At 37.8% G+C, this 25,559-nt stretch overlaps 1 protein-coding gene across 2 annotated transcripts; it reads right to left on the bottom strand.

The window, feature by feature from the left end:
* Positions 1–23: 23 nt before the first annotated feature.
* On the bottom strand, positions 24–23,626 carry si:ch1073-184j22.2 (dual specificity protein phosphatase 18). Of its 2 annotated transcripts, none has more exons than XM_058752981.1 (2): positions 23,602–23,626; positions 24–1,635 (listed from the first exon to the last, which is right to left on the bottom strand). In XM_058752981.1, exon 2 carries the CDS (start codon positions 1,629–1,631, stop codon positions 1,065–1,067), a length of 567 nt encoding a protein of 188 aa, XP_058608964.1. In that variant the 5' UTR covers positions 1,632–1,635; positions 23,602–23,626; the 3' UTR covers positions 24–1,064. The 2 variants fall into 2 exon arrangements, with proteins under 2 accessions (XP_058608964.1, XP_058608953.1); XM_058752970.1 differs by lacking the exon at positions 23,602–23,626 and adding an exon at positions 2,677–2,736.
* Between the last annotated feature and the right edge of the window lie 1,933 nt (positions 23,627–25,559).

Here is a 25,559-nt window from a genome sequence, read left to right as displayed (position 1 = left end):
TTGCACAAGACGGCAGGCTTTCAGCCAAAAATAAATTATATTTATATTTATATAAAAATAAATTATATTTATTTTTCGAGATAAAAAAATGGCTTTTTTATCCAAGACATTTTGACTCTTTCCACTCCGTGCGGTCCCTCTCAGCTTTCAGCACATTCACTCACCCCCTCAAGAGAAGCATGTCTAAAACTTCTCTCCCCTCACTCGGCACCAACAAAACATTGCCAAAAGCACTAAACACACATTATTAAAAGAGAGACTGTGAGGAATAAACCTGCATTATAAAGGTGATGAATGACAAGCTGAGACTTTTTTTCTCACCTTGTGTCACATGGCCAATTCTTTAATATCTAGAGGTTAACAAGAACAGCAACAACAACAGCTTAATACATACATACATGTATACAAGTCTCTCAGTGAGCAGGGCTGTGTCAGTTTAGAGATGAACTAAGAATGCCTTTTAAATTAATTTTATGAATTTTAAGTGAGGTGGCAAACAGGATGCAGAACTGAAAGTACAATTAAAAAAACTACTTCAAATATTTGTCTCGTTTGAAAGTAAACAAAAGTTTAAAATGAATTAAGGTGCAGAGAATTAATCTCTTGCACATCATACTGTAGAAATTCAAACAGATTTAGACAATTGAGATAAAGATATTAAAAAAAAACCCTCTCAATTTCCATTGAACCTTTTATTTATTAGCCCTGGGTTTCTTCTATGGCGTGAGTTTAATGCAGCAACAGTGTCCTCTGTTGGTTAAATAATGCATACTAAGTTTCAAGATTTTTTTTTCCCGGAATTCCAGCCAGACCACATCAAAAACAAACAATAAACATCCTTGAAAGTGTATTGCATTAGAAGCCAGCAGGAAATGGCTAAAAGCCTCTTCAAATCACATGCTAGTAGAAAAACAAAACAATCATGTTGAAGTACTTTCTTTCACTGCATAGATCTTGTTGATCCTTATTCGAAATGATGGTTAAGAAATTTTTCATTGCTTTTACAATATGTAAATAGAACTTTCGAGTCCACTTTTGGCAAAAGATCAGTTTGCTGTTGTTGATTAAAGAGCCAAGAAGGTGAATCTTCTAAGTCGGCTCAGCCTTGGCGAAGGAGGACACCGTCTCATGCTGTACTTGGAAGGTAGTTTTGGTGTTTTAGGCATTGGCAGTGGATCCAGTGGTTCAGCCACCTTCACAGTATTCTTACCGTATAGTTTCTTCTCATAGTCCAGAAGTTGGGTCCAGAATCCTGTATTAAGGCATATGTAGGGTCTGCTGTCTTTAACCCAGTTATGTGCCTGCTGCAGTGTCACTTTTTTGTACTTCATGAGGTAGGCCATTATTAGAGCAGGTGAACGACTCATGCCCGCAGCGCAGTGCACTAGGGTTCCTCCAGATCTGTTACCATGGATTCGAGCTGCAACTTGGTCAAAATGATCACCTAGACGGGCATTTGGGAGGTCAGACACTGCAACACGTATGCAGTCCACACCTGGGTAGATAGGGCAGGTGTGGGATAGGGTCACGTTCACGATCAGTGTAATGCCTTTGCGGGTCATAAGTGCCTGATTCAAAGGAGCATCAGCCCCACTCAGGAAGAGAGTTGGTGTTATCTGTGATATTGACATATGGCTGCATGGAAAGAAATAATATCAGGGTTTTTTTTTTAAATAAAAAAACAACAATGCACTAAACAAGTTTAGAATAAGTTTGCTATTTCTACAAAGCTATTTCTATTATACTTTATTATTATTTACTTAATAAAGTATAATATTTCTATTATACTTTATTAAGAACTATATAGTTTTTATTATATAAAATTAATGTACAGGTAGCTGCAATTGTTCTCAGAACTTAGGCCACAAAAATCACAAATGTGTACAGGTCAATGTAAATCTAAGGAAAAGGAAAGTAAAAATCTGCTGTCATTATTATTATTTTTTTTACATTTGTTTTTTTGTTTTTAAATCAAGTTTAAAACACACGTGCCTTAGAAATGTATACGTGTTAAATGGATATGATTCTGGAACATAGCTGTACCATTTTCAAGGAAATTTCAAAGAAAAATGTTTAAAAAAGTTTTGATAACAGATCTTCATCAAGCATGAAACAACAGGCAACAATAACAATACCACATCTTTGTATACAAAGTACAAAGATGCTCATCATGTAAGATGCGTATTAAAGTCATTGTATGTATGTATGAATGTATTTATGAATAAACTAATAGATTAAAAAATAATGAGAATCACATCATTGACCTGTACACATTATTTTAGAACTGCAGAGGGGGGAAAAAAAACACAGAACACACAAACCAGCAAAACCAGTAACCCACAAATCTGCAGGCAGATTTCTAAGCTAACAGAGTTATGTGTACTAAGCTAAATAAACACATGAGCAGTGTTTTTCAGTTTCATGAACTTTCCACCACAATGTGGATGGAACGATGCATCTCGCATGCATAAAGTTTATGAATACACTGTCACACAATTCTCCAAACTGCTTGTCCTCTTTAAATTCCTGGGGGCTGAAGCCTATCCCAGTGTCTGAGGCCAACACAATTAATTTTACACTTACACCATTCTAATATAGCCTATTTAAATACATATCTGACCTGTCTTTACATTTTACTGCATTGTTCCTAGTGTTTTAAGGCTTTCAGTAACTGACCTGGTCCCTTGGTGAAGTCTTTCACATTTGAGCTCTACACTAGAGTGCTATGGATCCCCTGTTGGCAAGTTCAAACCCTAAAAAGGCTTTGAAGAGAGCTGGCCAATGAAGAGAGAGATTAATTTTAAACTCCTCTGCCTGTGGGGCATTAGCGTCATATCTTTATGACAGACACATGAAGACAGACAGACACCTGTCTGTTTATGAAACCAAATGATTCAAACTTTAACTTTTATCAACTTTTGATGACAAAGTTTGAAAATGTAGAACAAGGCAAGATAACACTTTATTTTGTAAGGATCCACCCGCTAGTCCAAACAACGGAATCCAGCGGCCTGGTCGAAGGTTTAATGCATGTTCGGTCTTTTACTTGCGCTTCTGAATTTATCAGGATTTAGTTTCAATTTTGACCTAGCTCCAATTCTGATCTGACTCCAATTCCAAGTGATCATTAAATTTAGACTAATTAAAACTTGATCACAAATATCGCTTATATATTAATTTAGATATTTGATTATTCTCGACATACCATATTTTCAATTATCCGTTCACTGGGGACCTAATGTCTCTTTTGAGCCTATAGCGTCGGCCGAAGCGCCGGTCTCACGATCACAAACTCGCCAGTCCGATGTTAGTCAGAGGATGCAGGTAGACTAATACCTAATTGTCTGCCGCCAACTGCTTGCTTATGACAAAAAGTGTAGTTTATTTAGTCGTTTCCCGTACAACTTGCTAGCACCAGTGATAGACAGAAATCTGAGGTCTCCGATGACGTGCCTACTGCTCCGTTCATTCATGAGCCTTCAGTTTGATCCATCCTGGCCGTAGATTTGCGGTAACAAAAGCCTCCTCACAGTCTAATAGTCATAATGATTTCAGGACAGTTCAGAATAAATCAACTATAACAATTTATTATTAGTCAGATAAACGTGTCGTGCCAATTACATAAAACAATAAGAAGCCAATTCAAAAAATAAGAAAATACATAACATCAGTTGTTCAAAGATGAATCTAAGAGTAAAATGTTTACCTGAATTCAAGAAGAAGATACATAGTATGGAACATATTAAATACCCTCCACACTACGGGCTGATCTGGCTACAAATCGCCCTGACTGATTTGCAACTTTCCCTTAAATACTACCAGAACAAAAGGCCCATAAACATTTATTCTCTGCCCCAAAACAGATTAGATCTGTGTATTGGGGATGAGAAGCCTCAGTAGGAGCTGTTCTCGTGCCCCAAATGGTCACACCTGGTGTAGAGCAATGTTTATCAGGTTTTGAAAGGAGACCGCCCACAACAGAGGTACAGAATTCACCAATATTTCCCATAATATAAGTGACTACTGTGAAATTGAGACCAGTTTACCCATCGCACCGAGACCTTTAAAATGATACCAAACATGAAAGGGTTAAGATCATTAATTCTTAAGATATAGTAAATATTTATGTAAGAGTAGCAACTTGAGTCCTTTCAGTGACCAGTACCATGAGTCCAGGGGGGAAGGATGGGTGAGTGGACCAAATGGTCTTTCTCTCAGATCTTCTTGTCTGATTAGAGAGTTTATTGTCTTGCGGCATGACATTTGCATTGTAAGGGTTTCTGGGTGTTTGGCTTCACAAAGAGATCAAAGCCTGATTGAAGAGTTTGTTTTGTGGCCTGACATTTGCATTGTAAGAGTTCCTAAGTTTTGGCTTCACGAGGAGTTATTTTCATAAAGGAAATAATTTAACTCCCTACAATTTTAAGGTGTCATAATACAGAGTAATTACCTAAATAAGTACTTAGAAGTAACCGTTGTACTTACATGAAACAAAATGTACTTACCATGCAACTAAGTTATGGAACAGCCTGTAATTACGGTTTGTAATTATATAGATGTAATAGGCAGCTACTGTTACACACATGTAACAGACTGAGTCTGTTACACAGCTACTTGTACAATTAAGTACACTTGTTAATGTGCTTCTTGATACACTTTATTTTAAGTAGCTTATGCCTGTGTAATATTCTGTAATTGTAATGTAATTAAAAAGGTATTACATGTATTTAAGCTGTGTACTGGTGGGTTACATCAAACTAAGGTGCAGCTGGATAAGGTGCACAGTATAGATAAACATGAAGTACACTTAAGTACAATCTTGATACACTTTATTTTAAGTAGCTTATGTCTGTGTACTTACATTTATAATTACATTGTATAAAGTCTGCAACACATATGTAACAATATTTTGGTTACACAAGTAGCTGTGTAACAGACTCAGTCTGTTACATATCTGTAACAGTAGCTGCCTATTACATGTACATAATTACAAACTGTAATTACAGGCTATTCTATAACTTAGTTACATGGTAAGTACATTTTGTTTCATGTAAGTACAACGGATACTACTAAGTACTTCATTAGATTATTACTCTGTATTATGGACACCTTAAAATTAAGTGTTTTATTTAGTGTTAAATTAAGTGATCCAAGTAGAGGACGCATGCAGTTACTTTTCTGGTTGATATAATCCTTAGGTGTGTGAATGTATAATTTCCTTTAAATTTGTAGTAAAAATAACTATAATACAAAAATGAAAGAGATCCGCACTTGTCCAGATTCAGCCAAAAAGGCTTATTTCATTTATTGCTCAGAGCAGAGGTCTGTGCAGGACTGTTTTTTTTGTCCCACTCCCACGAGGTTATTCGCACCTCCCCCGATTCATTCTTTGTTCACCCGCTGTCTGCTTAGAATACTTTTCTTCCAGACCTGACCGTTCCCGCTAAATTTAGATCTCGTTTCCAGAATCTCACATTTAAATTTCCACTACTGAAAGAGAGAGGTATATCTATAGGCTAACAAATAAAAGTGTAGTCTGCACAAAATTGTATTTGTTATTTTACTCATCTTGTCAAGTCACAAAATTCGTTTAACATTTTGCTGTCAACACAGTAGGGAAAAAAGTGTCGCAGAGAAAATAAAAATTGTTGTACAAAAATTATAAGCCTATATATTATTTTTATTCGTCTTGTCAAGATACAATTCGTTTAAATTTTGCTGTTAAAACAGTAGGAAAAGTGTTGCAGAGAAAAATAAATAAATAGGCTAAATAGTTGAACGTCGTTCAAGGACAGCGCATCCACACTTTGCTCCATCCTCATTCTGCTCTGTCACTGATTGACAACCTGCCTGTTCTGTCTGAGGGCCGTATATGCACATGCATATAACACAACACATATGGGATTATATCTCTGCCACAATTCTGAGCGCAAAAGATCATATTTTGAGAGCGCAAAAATGCATTTTGCACGCGCGCAAACTGAGTTTTGTGGAGAAAAAAATAAGATTTTGGTTGTGTGCAGACCTTCTCTTTTGCGCGTGCAAAATTTCACTAGCTTGCTCCCCTGATGCCCGCCCTCAGTGCTCTCTAATCTCAGACGGCTCGCTTGCTCAATATGCCACAATTCCAGCCAATCAGAGACAAGGCTGCTAAATTCTGATTGGCTGCTTTGACAACCAATCACAACATTCCCTGCATTACAGACAACAGTGGAAGAGGAATACAGTGCGAGCATAATTATTATGCAAGTTGATATTCTGATCATACTTTTTCCAAGCACAATTTAGCAATTCCAAACGACATCAATCTTAATAACTACTATTAATCTTGTATTTAGTCATTTATAACTGATATATAATTGTTCATGAAGGCTGGAAGTGAAAAACGCCTTACATTCAGGTGTGCATAATTATTAAGCAGGTTTTCTTTTACAGATAAAATGAGCCAAAAAAGAGATTTAACTTATTTAATTATTAAATGCCCATGAGAAATATCCAAAACTAATGCAATACTAGAAATTGCAAAGTTTAGACATGACCATTGGACAGCAAAATGCTTAGTGGGTCAGTAGGGTAAGTCAAAAACATGTGGAGAAGAAAAGATGCATGTTAACTGCAAAATAATTAAGAATTAAGGTGAAGAATTAGGTGTGAAACCATCATGAACGATTTAGTCTCCAGCACCAGCATTTTCCAAAACTGCAACCTACCTGGAGTCTCCAGAAGTACAATGTGTCAGGTTCTCAGAGACTTAGGTTAAGTAAAGAATCCTAAAAAATTACCCCTACTTAAGAATCACATACTGAAGTGTAGTAAAATACTTGAAGACTGATTTTTTTTTTATAGGCTTTATAGACAAATAAGTTGAGAGTGACTCTTGAAGGACCAGCACCACATCCTCTTACTACTGTTTGAAGAATTTATTTTCCAGAATCTGGCAGTAAGTTTTGGGAGTTCATTTTTAGTCCATCTCGAGATTTTATCTGTAGAAGATAACCTGCTTAATAATTATGCACACCTGAATGTAAGGCGTTTTTCACTTCCAGCCTTCATGAATAATTATATATCAGTTATAAATGATTAAATACAAGATTAATTGTAGTTATTAAGATTGATGTCGTTTGGAATTGGTAAATTGTGCTTGGAAAAAGTATGATCAGAATATCAACTTGCATAATTATTATGCCCGCACTGTATTTTTCCTCTTCCACTGTTGTCTGTAATGCAGGGACTGTTGTGATTGATTGTCAAAGCAGCCAATCAGAATTTAGCGGCCTCGTCTCTGATTGGCTGGAATTATGGCATATTGTAACGTTGGGTTGTGTTGAGCAAGCGAGCCGTCGGCATTTAGAGAGCACTGAGGGCGGGCATCAGAGGAGCAAGCTAGTGAAACTTTGCACGCGCAAAAAAGAAGGTCCGCACACATCCAAAAACGTATTTTAAATGCAAAATTGATTTTCATGCGCATTCAAAGTACTTTCTTCTTTCAAACATTTTCTCCACAAAACTCAGTTTGCGCACGTGCAAGATACACTTTTGTGTGCTCAAAATATGATCGTTTGCACTCAGAATTGTGGCAGAGATCTAACCCCATACGCACAGACCCGCAAATAAAATGCATGAAGCAGAAAGCACATGTGTGCAGCACTTGCATAACAGTCCTGAGTGCATTCTGTACCGGTGGTTGATAAGAATGAGTAAAGCACAGAATCTATGCTGTTCTGAAAGGAAGTCAGGAACGGGATATTGTTAGAACCCCTGCTCCCGTTCAAATTACACCTGATTTACTAACCGCTACCGCGTTTTATTCGGAAATTTAATCCCGTGTCGCAAGAAATCTGGCCGGTTCCCGCAGGAGAGCTGCGGGAATGCAGACCTCTAGCTCAGAGGTCACAAAAATATGTACAAAAAGGTGCAAATGTGCAGAACGTTTTCGGGTATTAACCCTTCCTCAGTGCCATGTGCTACCAAACATACAGTGTCATGAATTTATGCCACAGTGCAATGAATTTGCATTTTCATTAATCCCATTTTATAATTTTTTTTGTTTGTTTTTGTAAAAACCTGTATCTCAGCTGTAAATCAATCGCTATTTCGTGTTCTGCAAAGAAAGCCATTATAACATGTACATGAAAAAAGTAGAAACACTGGACACAAGTGGCGTCACTGCAGGAACAAGTAACAAAAAAAGGAACCTCACGGTTGCAAATGTATAGGGCCCCCTTCAGAGGTGGGTAGTAATGAGTTACATTTACTTGAGTAAATTTTTTGGGTAACTAATACTTTTAGAGTACATTTAAAAATGGGTACTTTTTTAGACTTCCGGTGGCGCAATAGAGATGGCACACGCTTGAAAGTTAAGCTCCGTCTGATTGTTGCAATAATTCCCGATTTATAGAACCAGCTCAATTATAATTCGAGTTTTCAGAATGAGTACGTCAACGAGCCATAAGAACACATCCAAAAACGAAAATGCGCGAGAAAGAGACGATAAAAAATGATCACCTAGCCCTGCTAGACATGCTAAAGCTAGCCTGCGTGAGTCCGAACCTCGAGACCTCGAGACCGCGGCCTCGCCTACTGTCGCTACACGCACAAGGCGGCTTCGCAAGCGGTGTGAGAGAGGACGGAAGCGCGGTAAGCGCGGAGGTATACGAGCTAGGCTGAGGGAAAACCCCACAAGACCGGCTCTTCCAACACTCATGCTCTCAAACGTTCGCTCTCTGGAAAACAAACTGGACTTAATTCAACTCAGTCGATCTACACAGCATGAGACAAGGGATTGTTGTGTGTTTGTTTTCACTGAAACATGGCTGAACGACAACATCCCGGACTCCGCCATTCAGCTGCACGGACTAACCTGCTACCGAGCGGACAGAGATTCATCACTGTCTGGTAAGACTCGGCGGTGGCTTGTGTGTGTACGTCAACAAAGAATGGTGTAACAATGCTGGGGTAGTGACAAAACACTGTTCATCGCTGGTGGAGTTTATGTTTGTGAAGTGTCGACCGTTCTATCTGCCGTGGGAGTTCACGGCCATTGTTATTGTCGCGGTATACATCCCACCGTGCGCAAACGCAAAGGACGCGCTTCCCGAGCTGTACAGCGCCATCAGCGAACAACAAACAAATAACCCGACGGCTTTTTCATCATAGCCGGTGACTTCAACCACGCAAACCTAAAGACAGTTTTGCCAAAGTTCTACCAACATGTGAACTTTGCAACAAGGAAATAACACACTGGACTTTGTTTACACAACAGTTAAGAGCGCATACAAAGCTGAACCCGCCCCCACCTCGGGTACTGGACCACATCTCTGTTATGCTAATCCCAGCATACAGACCACTTCTGAAACTGGCCAAACCGGTTCACAAACAGATCAAGGTATGGCCAAACAATGCCACCTCAGCACTGCAGGACTGCTTCCAGGACACAGACTGGAACATGTTCAAAGAGGCGGCCACCTACAACAACCACACAGACCTGCAGGAGTACACTGAAACAGTGACTGCTTACATCCAAAAGTGCACTGATGATGTGACAGTCACCAAGACCATCACCACACGCGCCAACCAGAAGCCATGGATGACAGCAGAGGTTCGTGGGCTGCTAAAGACCAGAGATGAAGCATTCAGATCAGGAGATAAAGCAGCCCTCAAAACAGCAAGAGCCAATCTGTCCCGCAGCATCAAAAATGCAAAACGGTCATATGCTCAAAAAATCAACAATCACTTCACAGACAGCAGTGACACACGGAGCCTGTGGCAAGCTATTCAGACCATCACAGACTACAAGCCCCGCCACAGGCCTGTGATGATGACACATCCTCCCAGATACACTCAACCACTTTTACTCATGGTTTGAAATGCAGAATGACACACCTGCACAAAAACTGCCCACACCTCCCAACGACCAGGCGCTCTGTCTGTCTCCAGCCGACGTAAGGAAGTCCCTATCTAGGATCAACCCACGCAAGGCTGCGGGTCCCGACAACATACCTGGCCGTGTACTGAAAGACTGTGCTGCACAGCTGACAGATGTCCTAACAGATATCTTCAACACCTCGCTGAGCCAGGCAGTCGTCCCCACATGTCTCAAATCCACAACAATCATACCGGTACCAAAGAAATCACCTGTGTCCTGTCTAAATGACTACCGTCCCATAGCACTGACTCCAATCATAATGAAGTGCTTTGAGAGGTTAGTCATGCACAACATCAAAACCAGCCTCCCCAACACACTCGATCCGCTCCAGTTTGCATACCGTCCGAACCGCTCTACGGATGATGCAATTTCCTCCACTCTCCACCTGGCTCTTACCCACCTAGAAAATAAAGACTCCTACGTTAGAATGCTGTTCATTGACTTCAGCTCAGCATTCAACACAATAATCCCACAACAGCTCATAAATAAACTCAACCTGCTGGGCCTTAACAATTCCCTCTGCAATTGGATCCTGGACTTTCTAACCGGAAGACCTCAGTCAGTCCGTGTCGGCCACAACACCTCGAGCACTACCACACTGAACACAGGTGCCCCACAAGGCTGTGTGCTCAGCCCGCTGCTCTTCACGCTGCTGACCCACGACTGCACTGCCAAGTCCAGCTCCAACCACATCATCAAGTTCGCTGATGACACAACAGTGGTAGGCCTCATCAGCAACAACGATGAAACGCACTACAGAGAGGAAGTGGCACAGCTGGCTGAATGGTGTGGCACTAACAACCTGTCCCTCAATGTGAGTAAGACAAAGGAGGTTGTGATGGACTTCAGGAGAAACTCCGGTGATCACCCCCCACTGACCATCGACAGCTCGACTGTGGAGAGTCAGCAGCACTAAATTCCTGGGGGTGCACATCACAGAGGATCTCACCTGGTCCACCAACACCATGTCACTCTCCAAGAAGGCACAACAGCGCCTACACTTCCTCCGCCGGCTGAAAAGAGCAAGTCTCCCTCCACCCATCCTCACCACTTTCTACAGGGGCACCATTGAGAGTGTGCTGACCAGCTGCATCACTGTCTGGTACGGGAACTGTACTGCAGCAGACCGCAAGACCCTCCAGCGGACAGTGAACACCGCTGCAAGGATCATCGGTGCCCCTCTCCCCTCCATCCTGGATATTTTCCTCACACGATGCTCCAGCAAAGCCAATAGTATCGTGAAGGACTCCACACACCCCTCCCACAGTCTCTTCCAGCTCCTACCATCAGGAAGACGGTACCGGAGCATCAGAGCCCGCTCTGCCAGACTGCTCAACAGCTTTTTCCCCCAGGCTGTGAGAGCCCTGAACTCAAATCACCCCGCCCCTCTCTGAACCCCCATACAAACCCCCTACCTCATGTAACGTGCAATTCGAAGTGTGCTACACACAGGTGAGTGGGCCTGTACAAACCACCTGTAGTAACACACTCTCCTCCTCTATGCGCACTAGTCACTTTTCACACACACTGCTGTGTGTACACAAATCCCACAAAAAGAACTCAGTAATATATGTATGTTTACATGCTCATGCACTACAAATCATCCTGCACTGTTCCCCAGCCAGCTGCTTGAACTCAATGTTTCTCCTTGCACATGTACAGTATTTATCTGAAGCATTCGTATAGTTTGTATAGTTTGTATTTTTTAGTTTGTATAGGTACTTTTTTATAGATAGTATATTTATATTTATAGTCAAAATCTATCAGTAGGATAGTTGTGTATAGGTTTATATTGTCTTACTCCATTGTTGTATGCCTGTATTTATGTAGCACCGTGGTCCTGTGAGGCACGACATTTCGTTCCACTGTATGCCCCCGCATGTAGCGGAATGACAATAAAGCTCAACTTGACTTGACTTGACTTGAAATGCCAAATGAATGGTTTGGAGAACCGCAGTAAAGATAGTTTGCGGTTCGATATTCAGATTTTTTTTGGCTATAAATACGCAGTGCGCTGTCATAGACACGCAAATAATACTGAATGACATTCTCCATGATTTGTGAATTCATATGACAGTGTCCTCTGGGCCGAAATCGGGTTTTTTTTCGTAGGGACCCTTAATTTTATAATGGCTATAGCTCCAAAAATTGGACACTTGGAAGACTGAAACCGATGTCATCTTCACCAGCTTGATCTGTGAATTTTTTCACAGAAAAGCTTTTGTCCACAGACCCCTTGGTAAGTCCGTTATAAGGAAAGTGAAAGATAGGCGTTCTTCATGTTTAACCGTCTACTGCCAATAAACACGCAGACGGCTGGAATAAAAAATTATTGTTTTAGCTCGAGTTCGATTTGTGAAAACTTTCACAATCGCATTTTATCGCGTGGCAGTGTTTCTCTTTGCTCTGGCCCCTTTTCTTGTATAACAATGTTATATGGCGCTATTGAATAACGGGCCATAATGCTAAAAATATATAGTCTATATGTTTTTTAGCCAAAAACATATATGAAATATATGTTGCAAACAAGGAAGCTCAATGAAAAATATTTTGTTAATAAAATAAATATATTTAGTTTTAACCTTTACATACCAAAGTATATTTCTAAATGGGTTTTTCAGGGGCAAGAAAATGCATTTTGTTGGACTGTCAAATGCTTTTAAAAATATATATATTTCTGTACTTAAAATACATTTTCAAAAATATACAAAAAAAATAAATGGCCCAAGACGTATTGGTAGAAAATATATTTAAGTAAATATTTTTTTTTTAATTAAAAAAATATATTTAATATATATTTATTATTATATATTTGATGTATGTATTATTTACCTAAATATAGGTAAATATGTTATTTAAGGAAATACAGCAATTTTTCTTTTTACATTTTTTGTATGTTTTTAAAAAAAAAAATGTATTTAAAATGTAAAAATATATTTCAAAGATATACAAATTTGGGTCAGCTGACCCTCCTCTGAGTCATGTACATCACTATTCTGATCTGTGAAAACTTTCACAGTTCAGCAAGGGTCAGCTGACCCTTACCATCCAACATGACAATGACCAAAAGCACACAGCAAAACTGATCACACAGTGGTTGGAGGATTTAAATCCCATTGAAAATCTGTGAATGACTTTACGGCTGCAGTCCACAAATGGTCACCATAAAATTAAATTGAACTAAGCAATTCTGCAAAGAAGAGTGGGCAAATATTGAAATAGACGTAGAGGCATATCCCAACAAACTAAAAGCTGTAATTAAAAGTTAAAAAAAAAAAACTTTTTTCCAACTTTGTGATTCTGTTTTTTTTTTCCTGAGAAGTTGGTTCTATATCTTTCACTTGGATGTTATAAATTCAATAAACAGTGAATAAACAAAACAAAAACAGTGTCAATCTTCTTTTCAGGCTGCACTAACATCACTATTCTGATCTGTGAAAACTTTCTGAGGTAAGTACGGGTCAGCTGACCCTTCCCTGGGTCACTAACATCACTATTCTGATCTGTGAAAACTTGCTGAGGTAAGTACGGGTCAGCTGACCCTTCCCTGGGTCACTAACATCACTATTCTGATCTGTGAAAACTTGCTGAGGTAAGTACGGGTCAGCTGATCCTTCCCTGGGTCACTAACATTACTATTCTAATCTGTGAAAACTTTCACAGTTCAGTACGGGTCAGCTGACCCTTCCCTGGGTCACTAACATTACTATTCTAATCTGTGAAAACTTTCACAGTTCAGCAAGGGTCAGCTGACCCTTACCTGGGTCACTAACATCACTATTCTGATCTGTGAAAACTTTCTGAGGTAAGTACGGGTCAGCTGACCCTTCCCTGGGTCACTAACATCACTATTCTGATCTGTGAAAACTTAATTTAATTTAATTAACTTTAATTAGGATTTGTAAAACACTGGGCACAGGCTTGAAATACTTTTTTAATGCATTGGGCTGTATTTGGGCGAAACAACAGTGCCAAAAGTGTAAGCGCGGAAAAATGAAAGTCAGAAGAATACAGGTTATATTTATATTGCCTTAGCATGAAGTTGCAGTTTCACAATACATGATATACACTTACAAAAAACAGTAAAAGGCTGCAAATCTTTTTTTCTTACGCTTGAAATGCAATTTGCACATTTACAACTCTTTTCTTGCGAATGCAAAATTAATTTACGCTTGCTATCTTATGTACACTTTCACAAATCTTACCCTGTGCATGAAAATCTTTTTGACGTCATTTTACCTTCATAGTTAAGGCCCTTTCACACGGGACGCGGCAAGCGGTGGAATCGCCGCGCGGCTGCCGCTTTCTCTCGTAGTGGAAGCATTTTGTACAGTTGAAGCCTGGTTTTTATACTCGACGCGTCCGCAAGTTCGCTTGGGTGCGCGCGCCAAATATAACGTCATCGCGGTGTTGGCAGAAGTTCGCTTTGAGTGCGTGCGACGTCGTTTCGCGTGGCGGTGTGCACGACATTTTTTGTAACTTTCCGCGCAGCTCCGCTTCCGAAGATGCACGAGTTCTGGGCGATTCTAGCCGAACATGCACATCTGTGCTGGCATTTGTGTGAAACAGAAGCAGTTTTATGTTAATTTCAAACTCCACAAGGTAACTTTTAACGCTTTAAGGGAAAACAATGAAGAGGGTTTTTTTTTTTTTTTTTTGCATACTTTGTCCAAGGCTTTTTAATTCAAGAACGTTTTGTTTTTATTGTATAAATAAATAGAATTAGAATTCATGTAGACACTATTTACACTATTTGCTTAATAATATGCGAAATAACCCAAAAGCTTAAGATTATTTTAACCAGTTCATAAAGAAATGATTAATTCATCAACTCATCACACCAGAAGCCTCCCAGCAAACAGGGGACGTCCCCCGGACGTTCCGAATGTCCGTTTAGGTCCGCAGTACGTCCGCTTTGTAACGTTCGCGGGCGGACGTGTTGCTTGGGTGTTGCTAGGCTACCCGGGGTGGTTGCTGGGGTGTTGCTATGCGGTTGCTAGGGTACTTGGGGTGGTTGCTAAGGTGTTGCTACGCGGTTGCTAGGGTACCCGGAGAGGTTGCTAAGGTGTTGCTATGCGCTTGCTAAGGTACCCGGGGTGGTTGCTAGGGTGTTGCTACGCGGTTGCTAGGGTACCCAGGGTGGTTGCTAGGGTGTTGCTATGCGGTTGCTAGGGTACTTGAAGTGGTTGCTAAGGTGTTGCTACGTAGTTGCTAGGGTACCCGGAGTGGTTGCTAAGGTGTTGCTATGCAGTTGCTAAGGTACCTGGGGTGGTTGCTAGGGTATTACTAGAATGTTGTTAGCATGATTAGTAAGTGACTAACATGTTGCTAGCATGATTAACAAGTTAATAGCATGTTGCTAGCATGATTAGCATTGTTGCTAGCATGATTAACATGCTACTAGCATGTTGCTAGCATGTTTCTAACATGATTAGCATGTTATTAACATGTTGCTAGCATGATTAGCAAGTTACTAGTATGTCGCTAGCATGTTTCTAGCATGATTAGCTTGTTACTAGCATGTTGTTAGCATGATTAGCAAGTTACTAGCATGTCACTAACATGTTTCTAGCATGATTATCAAGTGACTAGCATGTTGCTAGCATGTTTCTAGCATGATTAGCAAGTGACTAGCATGTCGCTAGCATGATTAACATGTTACTACCATGTTGCTAGCATGATTAGCAAGTTACTAGCATGTCACTAGAATGTTTCTAGCATGATTAGCAAGTGACTAGCTTGTCATTAGCATGATTAGCATTTCGCTAGGATAGATAGAGAGATAGATGAGTTTAAATGGGTTAGAGTATAGTACATAGACTGATAGCACACGTACATCTAGGAGACGTCTATTTGACGTCTGCATTTACATCTGCAAGAGGTATTTTTTAGTGTTTGCTCATCTGCAATACTCCTATAGGACGTCTCCTTTTAGATGTCAAATAGACGTCTATTAGATGTCTTTAAGATGTTTCTGATTTATAATGTATGTAAAACTGACATCTGAAAGACGTCTGTCAGACGTTTGTAGACAGCAGATGCTTTCCAGATCAAGAGATCTTTAACAGACATCTTGCAGACGTACGTGTGCTATCTGGAGGATTTGGTCCGCTGTGTAACGTTCGCTGGCTGACGTTTTGAGGACGTCCGGTTTTGGTCCGCTTTGTAACGTTCGCTGACGGACGTTTTGAGGACGTCCACTTACGTCCGCATTTGGTCCTCTTTTTGACGTTCGCTGGCGGACGTTCGGAGGACATTCGTCCGAGACAGTTTGCCAACGTCCCTGTTTCGTCCCTCATCTGCCATTTCCATAACAACACTTGAAAAATCCAGTCGCCCATGCGTGGGCTTTTATCAGACCTGACACCTTGCAACTCAGACAAAGAGAGTTAACAAATTTTAACTAAAATATAAACTGATATTGGATTTTAAAGGGTAGGGTTAGTCAGCTAAAATGGGCTATCAGGTATCAGGGCTATCCATTTGTTATGATAGGACAATATTTGGCTGAGATAAAACTATTTGAAAATCTGGAATCTGAGGGTGCAAAAAAATCGCCTTTAAAGTTGTCCAAATTAAGTTCTTACCAATGCATATTACTACTCAAAAATTAAGTTTTGACATATTTACAGTAGGACATTTACAAAATATATTCATGGAACATGATCTTTACTTAATGTCCTAATGATTTTTGGCATAAAAAAAATAAAATAAAATCTATAATTTTGACCCATACAATGTATTTTTGGCTATTGCTACAAATATACCCCAGCGACTTAAGGCTGGTTTTGTGGTCCAGGGTCACATATTCTGATTTGCTGTTCAAGAAACTTTTTTTATTCAGTTGAGTAAATTTTTTCAGGATTCTTTGATAGAATAGAAAGATCCAAAGATCAGCATTTATCTGAAATAAAAAGCTTTTGTAACATTATACAATATACCATTCAAAAGCTTGGAGTCGGTAGTAAATAGTAAAAATATTTCAAAATGTTACTGTTTTTGCTGTACTTTGAATCAAATAAATGCAGGCTTGGTGAGCAGAAGAGACTTCTTTAAAAAACATTAAAAATCTTACTGTTCAAAAACTTTTGACTGGTAGTGTACATGCACACAAAAGGCTCCACTGCACAGAAACACACCTATACAACATGATCAGTTCATTTTTAATTGCATTGTTTAATGAAATATTAATTCAACTTTCTATTTAATGAAATGCATATGGTGCTGTTGCTATGGCACACTAAAGACCATAGTGTCAACTTACTGTTAAAAATAAAATGATTTCAGCCGAAATTACCTGTGTTGTTCTCTTTTATTATTGGCCTATTTTACCTTAATGTTGTGCCGTGGCTCAAGAAGGTACCTGCTGATACTCTAACTCTCTTAATTTTAAAACAATTATACTTTTTGACATTTAAAAAATATATACATATTTAAGAGACCCATGCTAATTTATAAAAGTATCATTATTTCTCATGCATAGCTTATTTGATGGTATTATAAGTCATTTAACAAAACGTGGCCCATTTTAGCTGACTTCACCCTATTCCTTAAAACAAAATCTCTTTTTTAACTGTGATAATAGAATGCAAAAAAACAAACAAAAAAAACAAACAAACAAACAAAAAAAACATTGTTTTGCAGATTGATATTATTATTAAGTTGGCTTGAAAAAGCCAACTTACTGATCTACTATATAAACTTATTATTATTATTCTTCTGAGCAAAAATTTAAATTGTATCTCCTCCTAGAGCTTTCAAGGTAGAACCACCAAACTCGGCCCAGACCTTCAGACTGGTCTGACTCGGGTTGCTATATCTCTTCAGACTGATCCGACTTACGGTTTTCCTAAAAATGAGGATTAAAACTGCCAAAAATCCCATAGATTTACATTGACGGAATGTTCAAATGAGCCAAGACCTTGCAAGCTCAATCAAGCTTCTCTTCTATGTACTATTTCTAACACATTCAAACTCATATAAGCTTCCACTCTATCTAATACTATTTCTAATCTATCTAAATCATGCTATGTACTATTCTAACCCATTCAAACTCATATAAGCTTCCACTCTATTTAATACTATTTCTAATCTAATCATGCTAGCAACATGCTAGTAACTTGCTAATCATGCTAACAACACGCTAGTAACTTGCTAATCATCTTTTAAACATGCTAACATCATGCTAGCAACTTGCTAATCATGCTAGTAACATGCTAAACATGCTATAATCATACTAGCAACATGTGAATCATGCTTGAAACATGCTAACATAATTCTAGTAACTTGCTAATCATGCTAACAACACGCAAGTAACTTGCTAATCATCTTTGAAACATGCTAACATCATGCTAGCAACTTGCTAATCATGCTAGTAACATGCTAAACATGCTAGAATCATGCTAGCAAAATGCTAAACATGCTAGAATCATGCTAGCAAAATGCTAAACATGCTAGAATCATGCTAGCAACATGCGAATCATGCTTGAAACATGCTAACATCATGCTAGTAACTTGCTAATCATGCTTGAAACATGTTAACATAATGCAAGTAACTTGATAATCATGCTAACAACATGCTAGTAACATGTTAATCATGCTAGCAAAACGCTAGTAACTTGCTAATCATGCTAACAACATGCTAGTAACTTGTTAATCATGCTGGAATCATGCTAGCAACATGCTATTAACTTGTTAATCATGCTAGAAACATGCTAGCATCATGCTAGATACCTGCTGTAACTTGTTAATCATGCTAAGAACATGCTAATCATGCTAGAATCATGTTAGTAACTTGCTAATCATGCTAGTAACATGCTAATCATGTTAAAGACATCATGGTAACTTTGCTAATCATGCTAGAAACATGCTAGCAACATGCTAGTAACTTGCTAATCATGCTAACAACCTGCTATAACATGCTAATCATGATAACAACATGCTAGTAACTTGCTAATCATGCTAGCAACATGCTAATAACTTGTTAATCATGCTAGAAACATGCTAGCATAATGCTAGACACCTGCTATAACATGCTAATCATGCTAACAACATGCTAGTAACATGCTAATCATGTTAGAGACATGCTGGTAACTTGCGAATAATGCTAACAACAAGCTAGTAACACCATAGCAACCACCTAGCAAACCACCCCGATTGCCATAGCAACCGCATAGCAACACCCTAGCAACCGCCCCGGGTACCTTAGCAACCGCATAGCAACACCCTAGCAACCACCCCAAGTACCCTAGCAACCGCATAGCAACACCTTAGCAACAACCTCGGGTACCCTAGCAACCACATAGCAACACCCTAGCAACCACCCCAGGTACCTTAGCAACCGCAGAGCAACACCTTAACAACCACCCCAAGTACCCTAGCAACCGCATAGCAACTCCTTAGCAACCACCCCGGGTACCTTAGCAACCGCATAGTAACACCCTAACAACTACCACAGGTACCCCAGCGATCTGTTCTTCTGATAGACTGTATTGCCTTTAAAACATTCAAACTTTAATCTTTAAAACTATTTTACGTATTTCAAACTACTTCAAACTCAAAACCTTCAAACTTCAAGCTTTTAAAACTTTTACAAACTTTCTGGCTAGGCTTTTTTCAAGCCAACTTAAAGTTTGTATCCAAACTTTACTATCTAGTTATTTTTTACTATAGTATTATTTGAATTCATTGTAAAATGAAGTCAATGTTAAATGGATAATTTTCATTTCTTAAAAAAGAAAATAGGAGTAACTTCTGTAATTAAAAATGTCATCAAATCAGGAGTCTGTTTTCAGCATTTAAACATCAAAATCATGATACCCTTCAATAATATAATTGAGCATATAGGCTACAATTAGGTTTATGCATTCCCCATGCATGAAGAAAATAAGGTTGCATCCCAGGAGCTCTAAAATAATGTTATAGAGTGATGAATGCAGCCAAGGAAAACATGAAGAAAAGAAAGTGGAAAATAACACAGGTAAGACAAATAAATTAATTATTTCCATTTATATATTAAACTGTTGGTAAGCCGACAAGAAAAGTTTAGGAAAATTATTATTAGATAGGCTACAAGCAAGTGTAGATCAAATGAGCACATGATCGAATGACATCACTTTAGGGCATGCAGCATGTATCCATGGCAACGCTCAGCTGCGTAGTGACAACGGTTCTCCCGGTGATTTCCTCAGACACGGTCTTGAGTTTTAGCTTTCATCGGTCGAAAAGGTATTTATACTTTTATATTTGTGGACATTAGCTACTGTAACCAATGTGTATCTCGTAATGCTTACATTTTATGAAAAGTTTACCTTTTTAAACGTTTGCTGAAGTTGTCTGCCGTGTACGGCTGTTCGTTAGGCTGTGAACACTTTCGAAGCTAACATTAGCATGTACATTAAAGCTGAAATGATTAAACGTATGTAATATTGACAGATATTGAACTTAAATATTGAATTTCCATGTGGTAAAAATACACACTGAGACGCCTATATGAGCAAAAAATAAGCCCATTTGGGACGGCCTATCTTCATATGTGCGCTAACTTTCAGACCGCTTGGTCTAAATCTAAATGGTCAACAACAACGTTACAAATCTTTTTTCAATGGATAAATGGTAATATTAAATTAATCATAACACTAATTAATGTGTTCATTTTGTTGTTTTAGGTTATAAAACAACGGGAAGAATTGCCATCGGACTAAACCCACAGCTGACAACCAGAGACGCAGACACGCAGACACACACACACACACACACACACACACACATGGAAAGAGCACCGCAACTTTACAATTGTTCAATTAAAATAAACGTATTTTGCTCCATACTTCGCGGACGTTCGCGCGACGTCAAGGGGACCCTACACGCTGACGTCCGGGGGACGTTCGCAGAGGCCGTTTAGGGGACGTCCTGGGGACCTTTTGTATTCTGAGATCTGAGGTCTTATATCACTGTATTAGTTCACTGTGGTGAGTTAGGCATCGTCGGGGAATCCTGGAGTGTGACGTATGAGGGGAACCCCAGTATTACAGCACAGCGTCACACAAGCCATGATACAGAGTTACAGAAACTAAACAACCGAAAGCAATATATGTCTTCCTCAGATGTAATGTTAGTTCTGTACTTCAGCGTTGGGTAAAAGAGCATTATAATCTCCTTTGTGGTAGAGAAAGCTGCTTGCATGTAGGCTACAGGAAACAGCGAAGATGTTGAATTAAACATCACACAATCAGCGTTTCCACATGTTTATACTGGACCCGATAATCAAAACTTCTAGCGCTAGCTCCATTTCTGTAAATCAGTTTTTGTAAATGAGTGACTTGATCCACAGATGGCCTTCATCAACAGCCGCTTGCGCCACCTGCTGGTGAGCGGCTGACAGCAGCTGGAGATCATGCATCAGTACTCTACTGCTATTCCTGCGGTTCCCGGATGTGCAACGCTGATTTTTCTGCCGAATTTTAACCACTAAATTTGTGGCAGCGAATTTGGAAAGTGAAATAAAATGACTGAAATTTGCCTGTCGAATATTATACATCGTATTTTTAAACAGATTGTATATTTTGGAAGTGAATTCTGGAAGGTGAATATGAATTATTGAATTTTTAATTATGAAAATGTGTGTGAAATATTTTTTATTGAAATATTCACAGCTTAAATAAACAACTATGTTAAATTTCAGGACTTAAAAATGCAAGCCCTGGAAATACAAGGCATTAAAATGCAAGCACTGTTAATTGCAATGCATCTTTTTTTCGATTTGTGGAATTCAGCATGCTTTATGTTTCAAAAACTATTGTCATTATTCTGCTTCCATACAATATTTGGCCAAGATACAAATTTGAAAATCTGGAATCTGAGGGTGCAAAAAAATCAAAATATTGAGAAAATCACTACCTAAATGAAGCTCTTAGCAATGCATATTACTAATCAAAAATTATTTATGTTTTAATATATTTATGGTAGGAAATTTACAAAATATCTTCATGGAACATGATCTTTACTTAATATCCTAATGATTTTTGGCATAAAAGAAAACTAGATAATTTTGACCCATACAATATATTTTTGGCTATTGCTACAAATATACCACAACGACTTAAGACTGGTTTTGTGCTCCAGGGTCACATATGTCATGCAGCAGTTATTTATTCATTTATTTATTTAACAGTCTACCATAATCTGATTAAAAGTTATGTATTTTGTAGTTTGTTAGTGAATTTAAATTATTTAATTACACAACATATTATGTGAATAGTGTAATAATGTTCCTGCTAGACTTCTAATATTTTTGTGATTGCTTTTTTATATTTTTTTGTCAGATTTGTCAAGATCATCTGAAAAGAGTTCACCTGTGCCATGTAAGTAATTAAATGTTATCTTGGAAAGACAAAAAAAATGTCCAGGGTGCTCAGGGGGTTCAACAAGATGTCTGAGGGTGCTCTTTGGGGTCGGGAATTCAAGTAAATTAAAAAAAAAAAAAAAAAGGGAAATCCAAGGCGCTCTTCTTCAAAATTATTTAAAAAGCCTTTATTTTAAATTAAAATATTAATTTGGTCCTAAATTAAAGCTATTTAAATTTATATTTAAAGACATGGTTGCTTCTTCCCATGTCCTTTATATTTTCTATTATGAAATAGCCAGTAAAATAAAGGCTTTTTAAATAATTTTGAAGAAGTGTGCCTTGGATTTCCCTTCTTTTACATTTAATTGAATGTTATATTTTGCTATAGAGTAGATGTGTAAATACAGTACATGGTTTCTTTTAGGATATTGTAATCAGATGGGCTAGGACATAATATCTTAACATTAATTTTGTTGTACTGTTTGAGTCAGGATGTTGTAAGTGGTCAAGTAGTAGTGACCATGCAGGGTGTCCAAATTTTTATAGACCTTTTTCTTTTTTTGTCATTTTTAAACTGTAAAACTGTATTAGTTTTAATTTAAATCTACAACATAATAATGTCTGCAAAAAGTGAAAAAGTAGTCTGAATTTCTGAAATGACTTTTTGACCACATAACATACAGTATATATATTTTTTCTTGATCTTCTTCCTACTTGGTCTTTATGCTAAGCTTCATGTTTAAATAGGCAAACTTGTGCCACATATACCAGACTGACACTGACACACACATATATATATATATACAGTATATATATATATATATATATTTATTTTTCTGCAAATACTGCAGTGAGCTGGATGGAAAAATTGAGAAGTTTTTAAACAGATGGCATGGTAGAAGAGAGCAGGTCCTACAACAAAGAAATCCTTCTTAATATGCTCCAAATTTACCATTTACCATTGAGATCTGACTAACTATGTGTCCCCTCTTTATCTCTCTCTCCTTTTTTCTGTCCCTCTTTTAGGATAAACCTGAGGTCCTGGGAGATCTTAGAGGTTCTAATGTGTTTTTAATACATTTGTTGATGTCAATTTTTCAATAATAAATTCTAATATTTTTACATTTATGGTGTCGTTCTTATTGGGGGTATTGAGGGGACCTGCACGTGTGTGTGTGTGTGTAACATTTTTTGTATTTTTTAGAGAACCAATGAATTACATGAACAGTTCTTATCCATGTAGGCTATATAGCAAACAAGCTAATACTGTTTTGGTAAATTTTGTTGTTATTAATTAAATAAATATTGGTTTGTATTTCATATACATTACCATTTGGAATCCAGACTCCGGCCAGTACCGGTTTATTGTATAATCTATGCTGGCGTGATTGCGGCCCGATGCCGGCAGCGTCGGCTCAGTTTCGGCAACCAGACTTGCGCCGATTCTGGCGCGTCATTCACTCCCGTAATTTACAAGAGTCCGGCAACCACTTCCGGGCCGAGTTATTTCTTCCGGTTTGCCGGATTTGGGCCGTCATCGGACCGGATTGTTTTGGCTACCTTTTTTATTTTTATTTTTTATTCCTGAAATCAAGAACATACAAAATAGCACAAAATACCCACATAACACTTGAACAGACAATAATAAAATAAAACAGTAGAAAATACACACACACAAAAAATAAATAAAGGAAAAATAATAATAATAATAATTAAAAAATAAATAAATAAAATAATAACAATAACAAATGCAATAAAGGGCCATTGTTTGACATAAGACTTCCTACACGAAAACTTTAAGTGCAGAGCAAATTCTGACAGTCTTCATAGCTTTCTTATTATTAGATACTGAAATCAAATTAATATAATTCTCCATGCCTCTTAAAAAGACCACAAAGACAGGTTTACAATTTGAGAATTTGCATTTATGAATATAAAATTTGCTTAAGAAAAGAAGTACATTTATAATAAAAACAAATATTTTCTTTTGTGGGGTCTGAATCAAAATACCCAAATATAATATTCCTTATTTGTATAGAAAATTCTGGCAAAAGCTTCAACTTAACAAAAGCACCAATATCATACCAAAACTCCTGAATGTATTGACATGACCAAAATAAGTGGTGCACTGTTTCATCAGCATTTAAACAAAAAGAGCATGATAGCTCTACATCAGCTCTAAACCTTTGTAGAAATTTTCTGACAGGATAAAAACTGTGGATCAGTTTAACCTCTTAACTGTTACCGTCCACCCTGTGGGACGCCTATGTTTACTTCACTATTTTACAATTAAATCCTAATCTAATCATGACAAACTATATATCATTGGAAAGGTCTAAGACTCCTAAATAGGTATTTTACCCATTTTTTTGTTAAAAAATTATGTAGGAAAAGTAATAGATTAATTTATGACAAGAGTGCACCTGAAAAATCTAAATCATAACAGGAGTTCTGACCTTTGTCACAGAAAGTCTTCTTTTTTGCCTTTTTCTCTATCACGCTTTAGAAATCATAAGAAATTATATATCAGTTGAAAACTTAAAATCTCAAAATTCATCCTTTGAAAGCCATTTTAAAATCAGACATTGCATTACCATGGAAATGGTACATCAAAATCACATTGGAAAATGTTTTCATTCATGAATTATAAAAAAATAAGTTTGGATAGTGCACTATCATGTCTGTGTTCAAAACTGTGAGTGACAGTTAAGGGGTTAAAAAATACTTCTTTCACCTTATTTGTGAGAAAGAATTTTTGCTGTAGTGACCATACTTTTTTCCAATTGAGATTATCAAATAAATTATTCCAAAAAAATTAAGTTCTCAAGAAATAATGATCTTATTTTATAGTTCTTGTTTCTTGATGCAGAAAAGCAAATTTGACCAACAGGAGTGTGGATTAAGAAAAGATGCAATAACTGTTGAAGAGTACCTACAGTTTTTAAGAAGCATACACAAACCAGAAGGAATAGCTCCCATAACTACAACAAATTCTTTTGGAGTTACAGGTATTTGATATTTCGAAAGAAATTCTGAATACCTGAGCAAAAGACCTTGATTGTTAAACAACTGCTGCACCAAAATTGTTCCAAATAAAACACCTCTGTGGTGAAAAATTATGTTTATAAATTAAAGCCCATGCTAAAAGAACCTGTCGATGAAAGTTGGAAAGTTTGATTGGGAGTTTCGATATATCATAATTACACATTAAAAGTGTGAAAAACTGTGAAAAAATAAGTTGAGGAAAAGCATTCCAAATAGAAGTTGGCTTAGATAGGTATTGCTTCA

Source organism: Onychostoma macrolepis, chromosome 02 (genome assembly GCF_012432095.1).
Source record: "Onychostoma macrolepis isolate SWU-2019 chromosome 02, ASM1243209v1, whole genome shotgun sequence".
NCBI lineage: Eukaryota > Metazoa > Chordata > Actinopteri > Cypriniformes > Cyprinidae > Onychostoma > Onychostoma macrolepis.
The sequence above is the reverse complement of the archived record's forward strand: the minus strand, read 5'-3'. Positions and strand labels throughout refer to the sequence as shown.

Excerpts from the sequence above, each read along its gene's own strand:
- si:ch1073-184j22.2 (XM_058752981.1), bottom strand. The coding sequence starts at position 1,631 with ATGTCAATATCACAGATAACACCAACTCTCTTCCTGAGTGGGGCTGAT.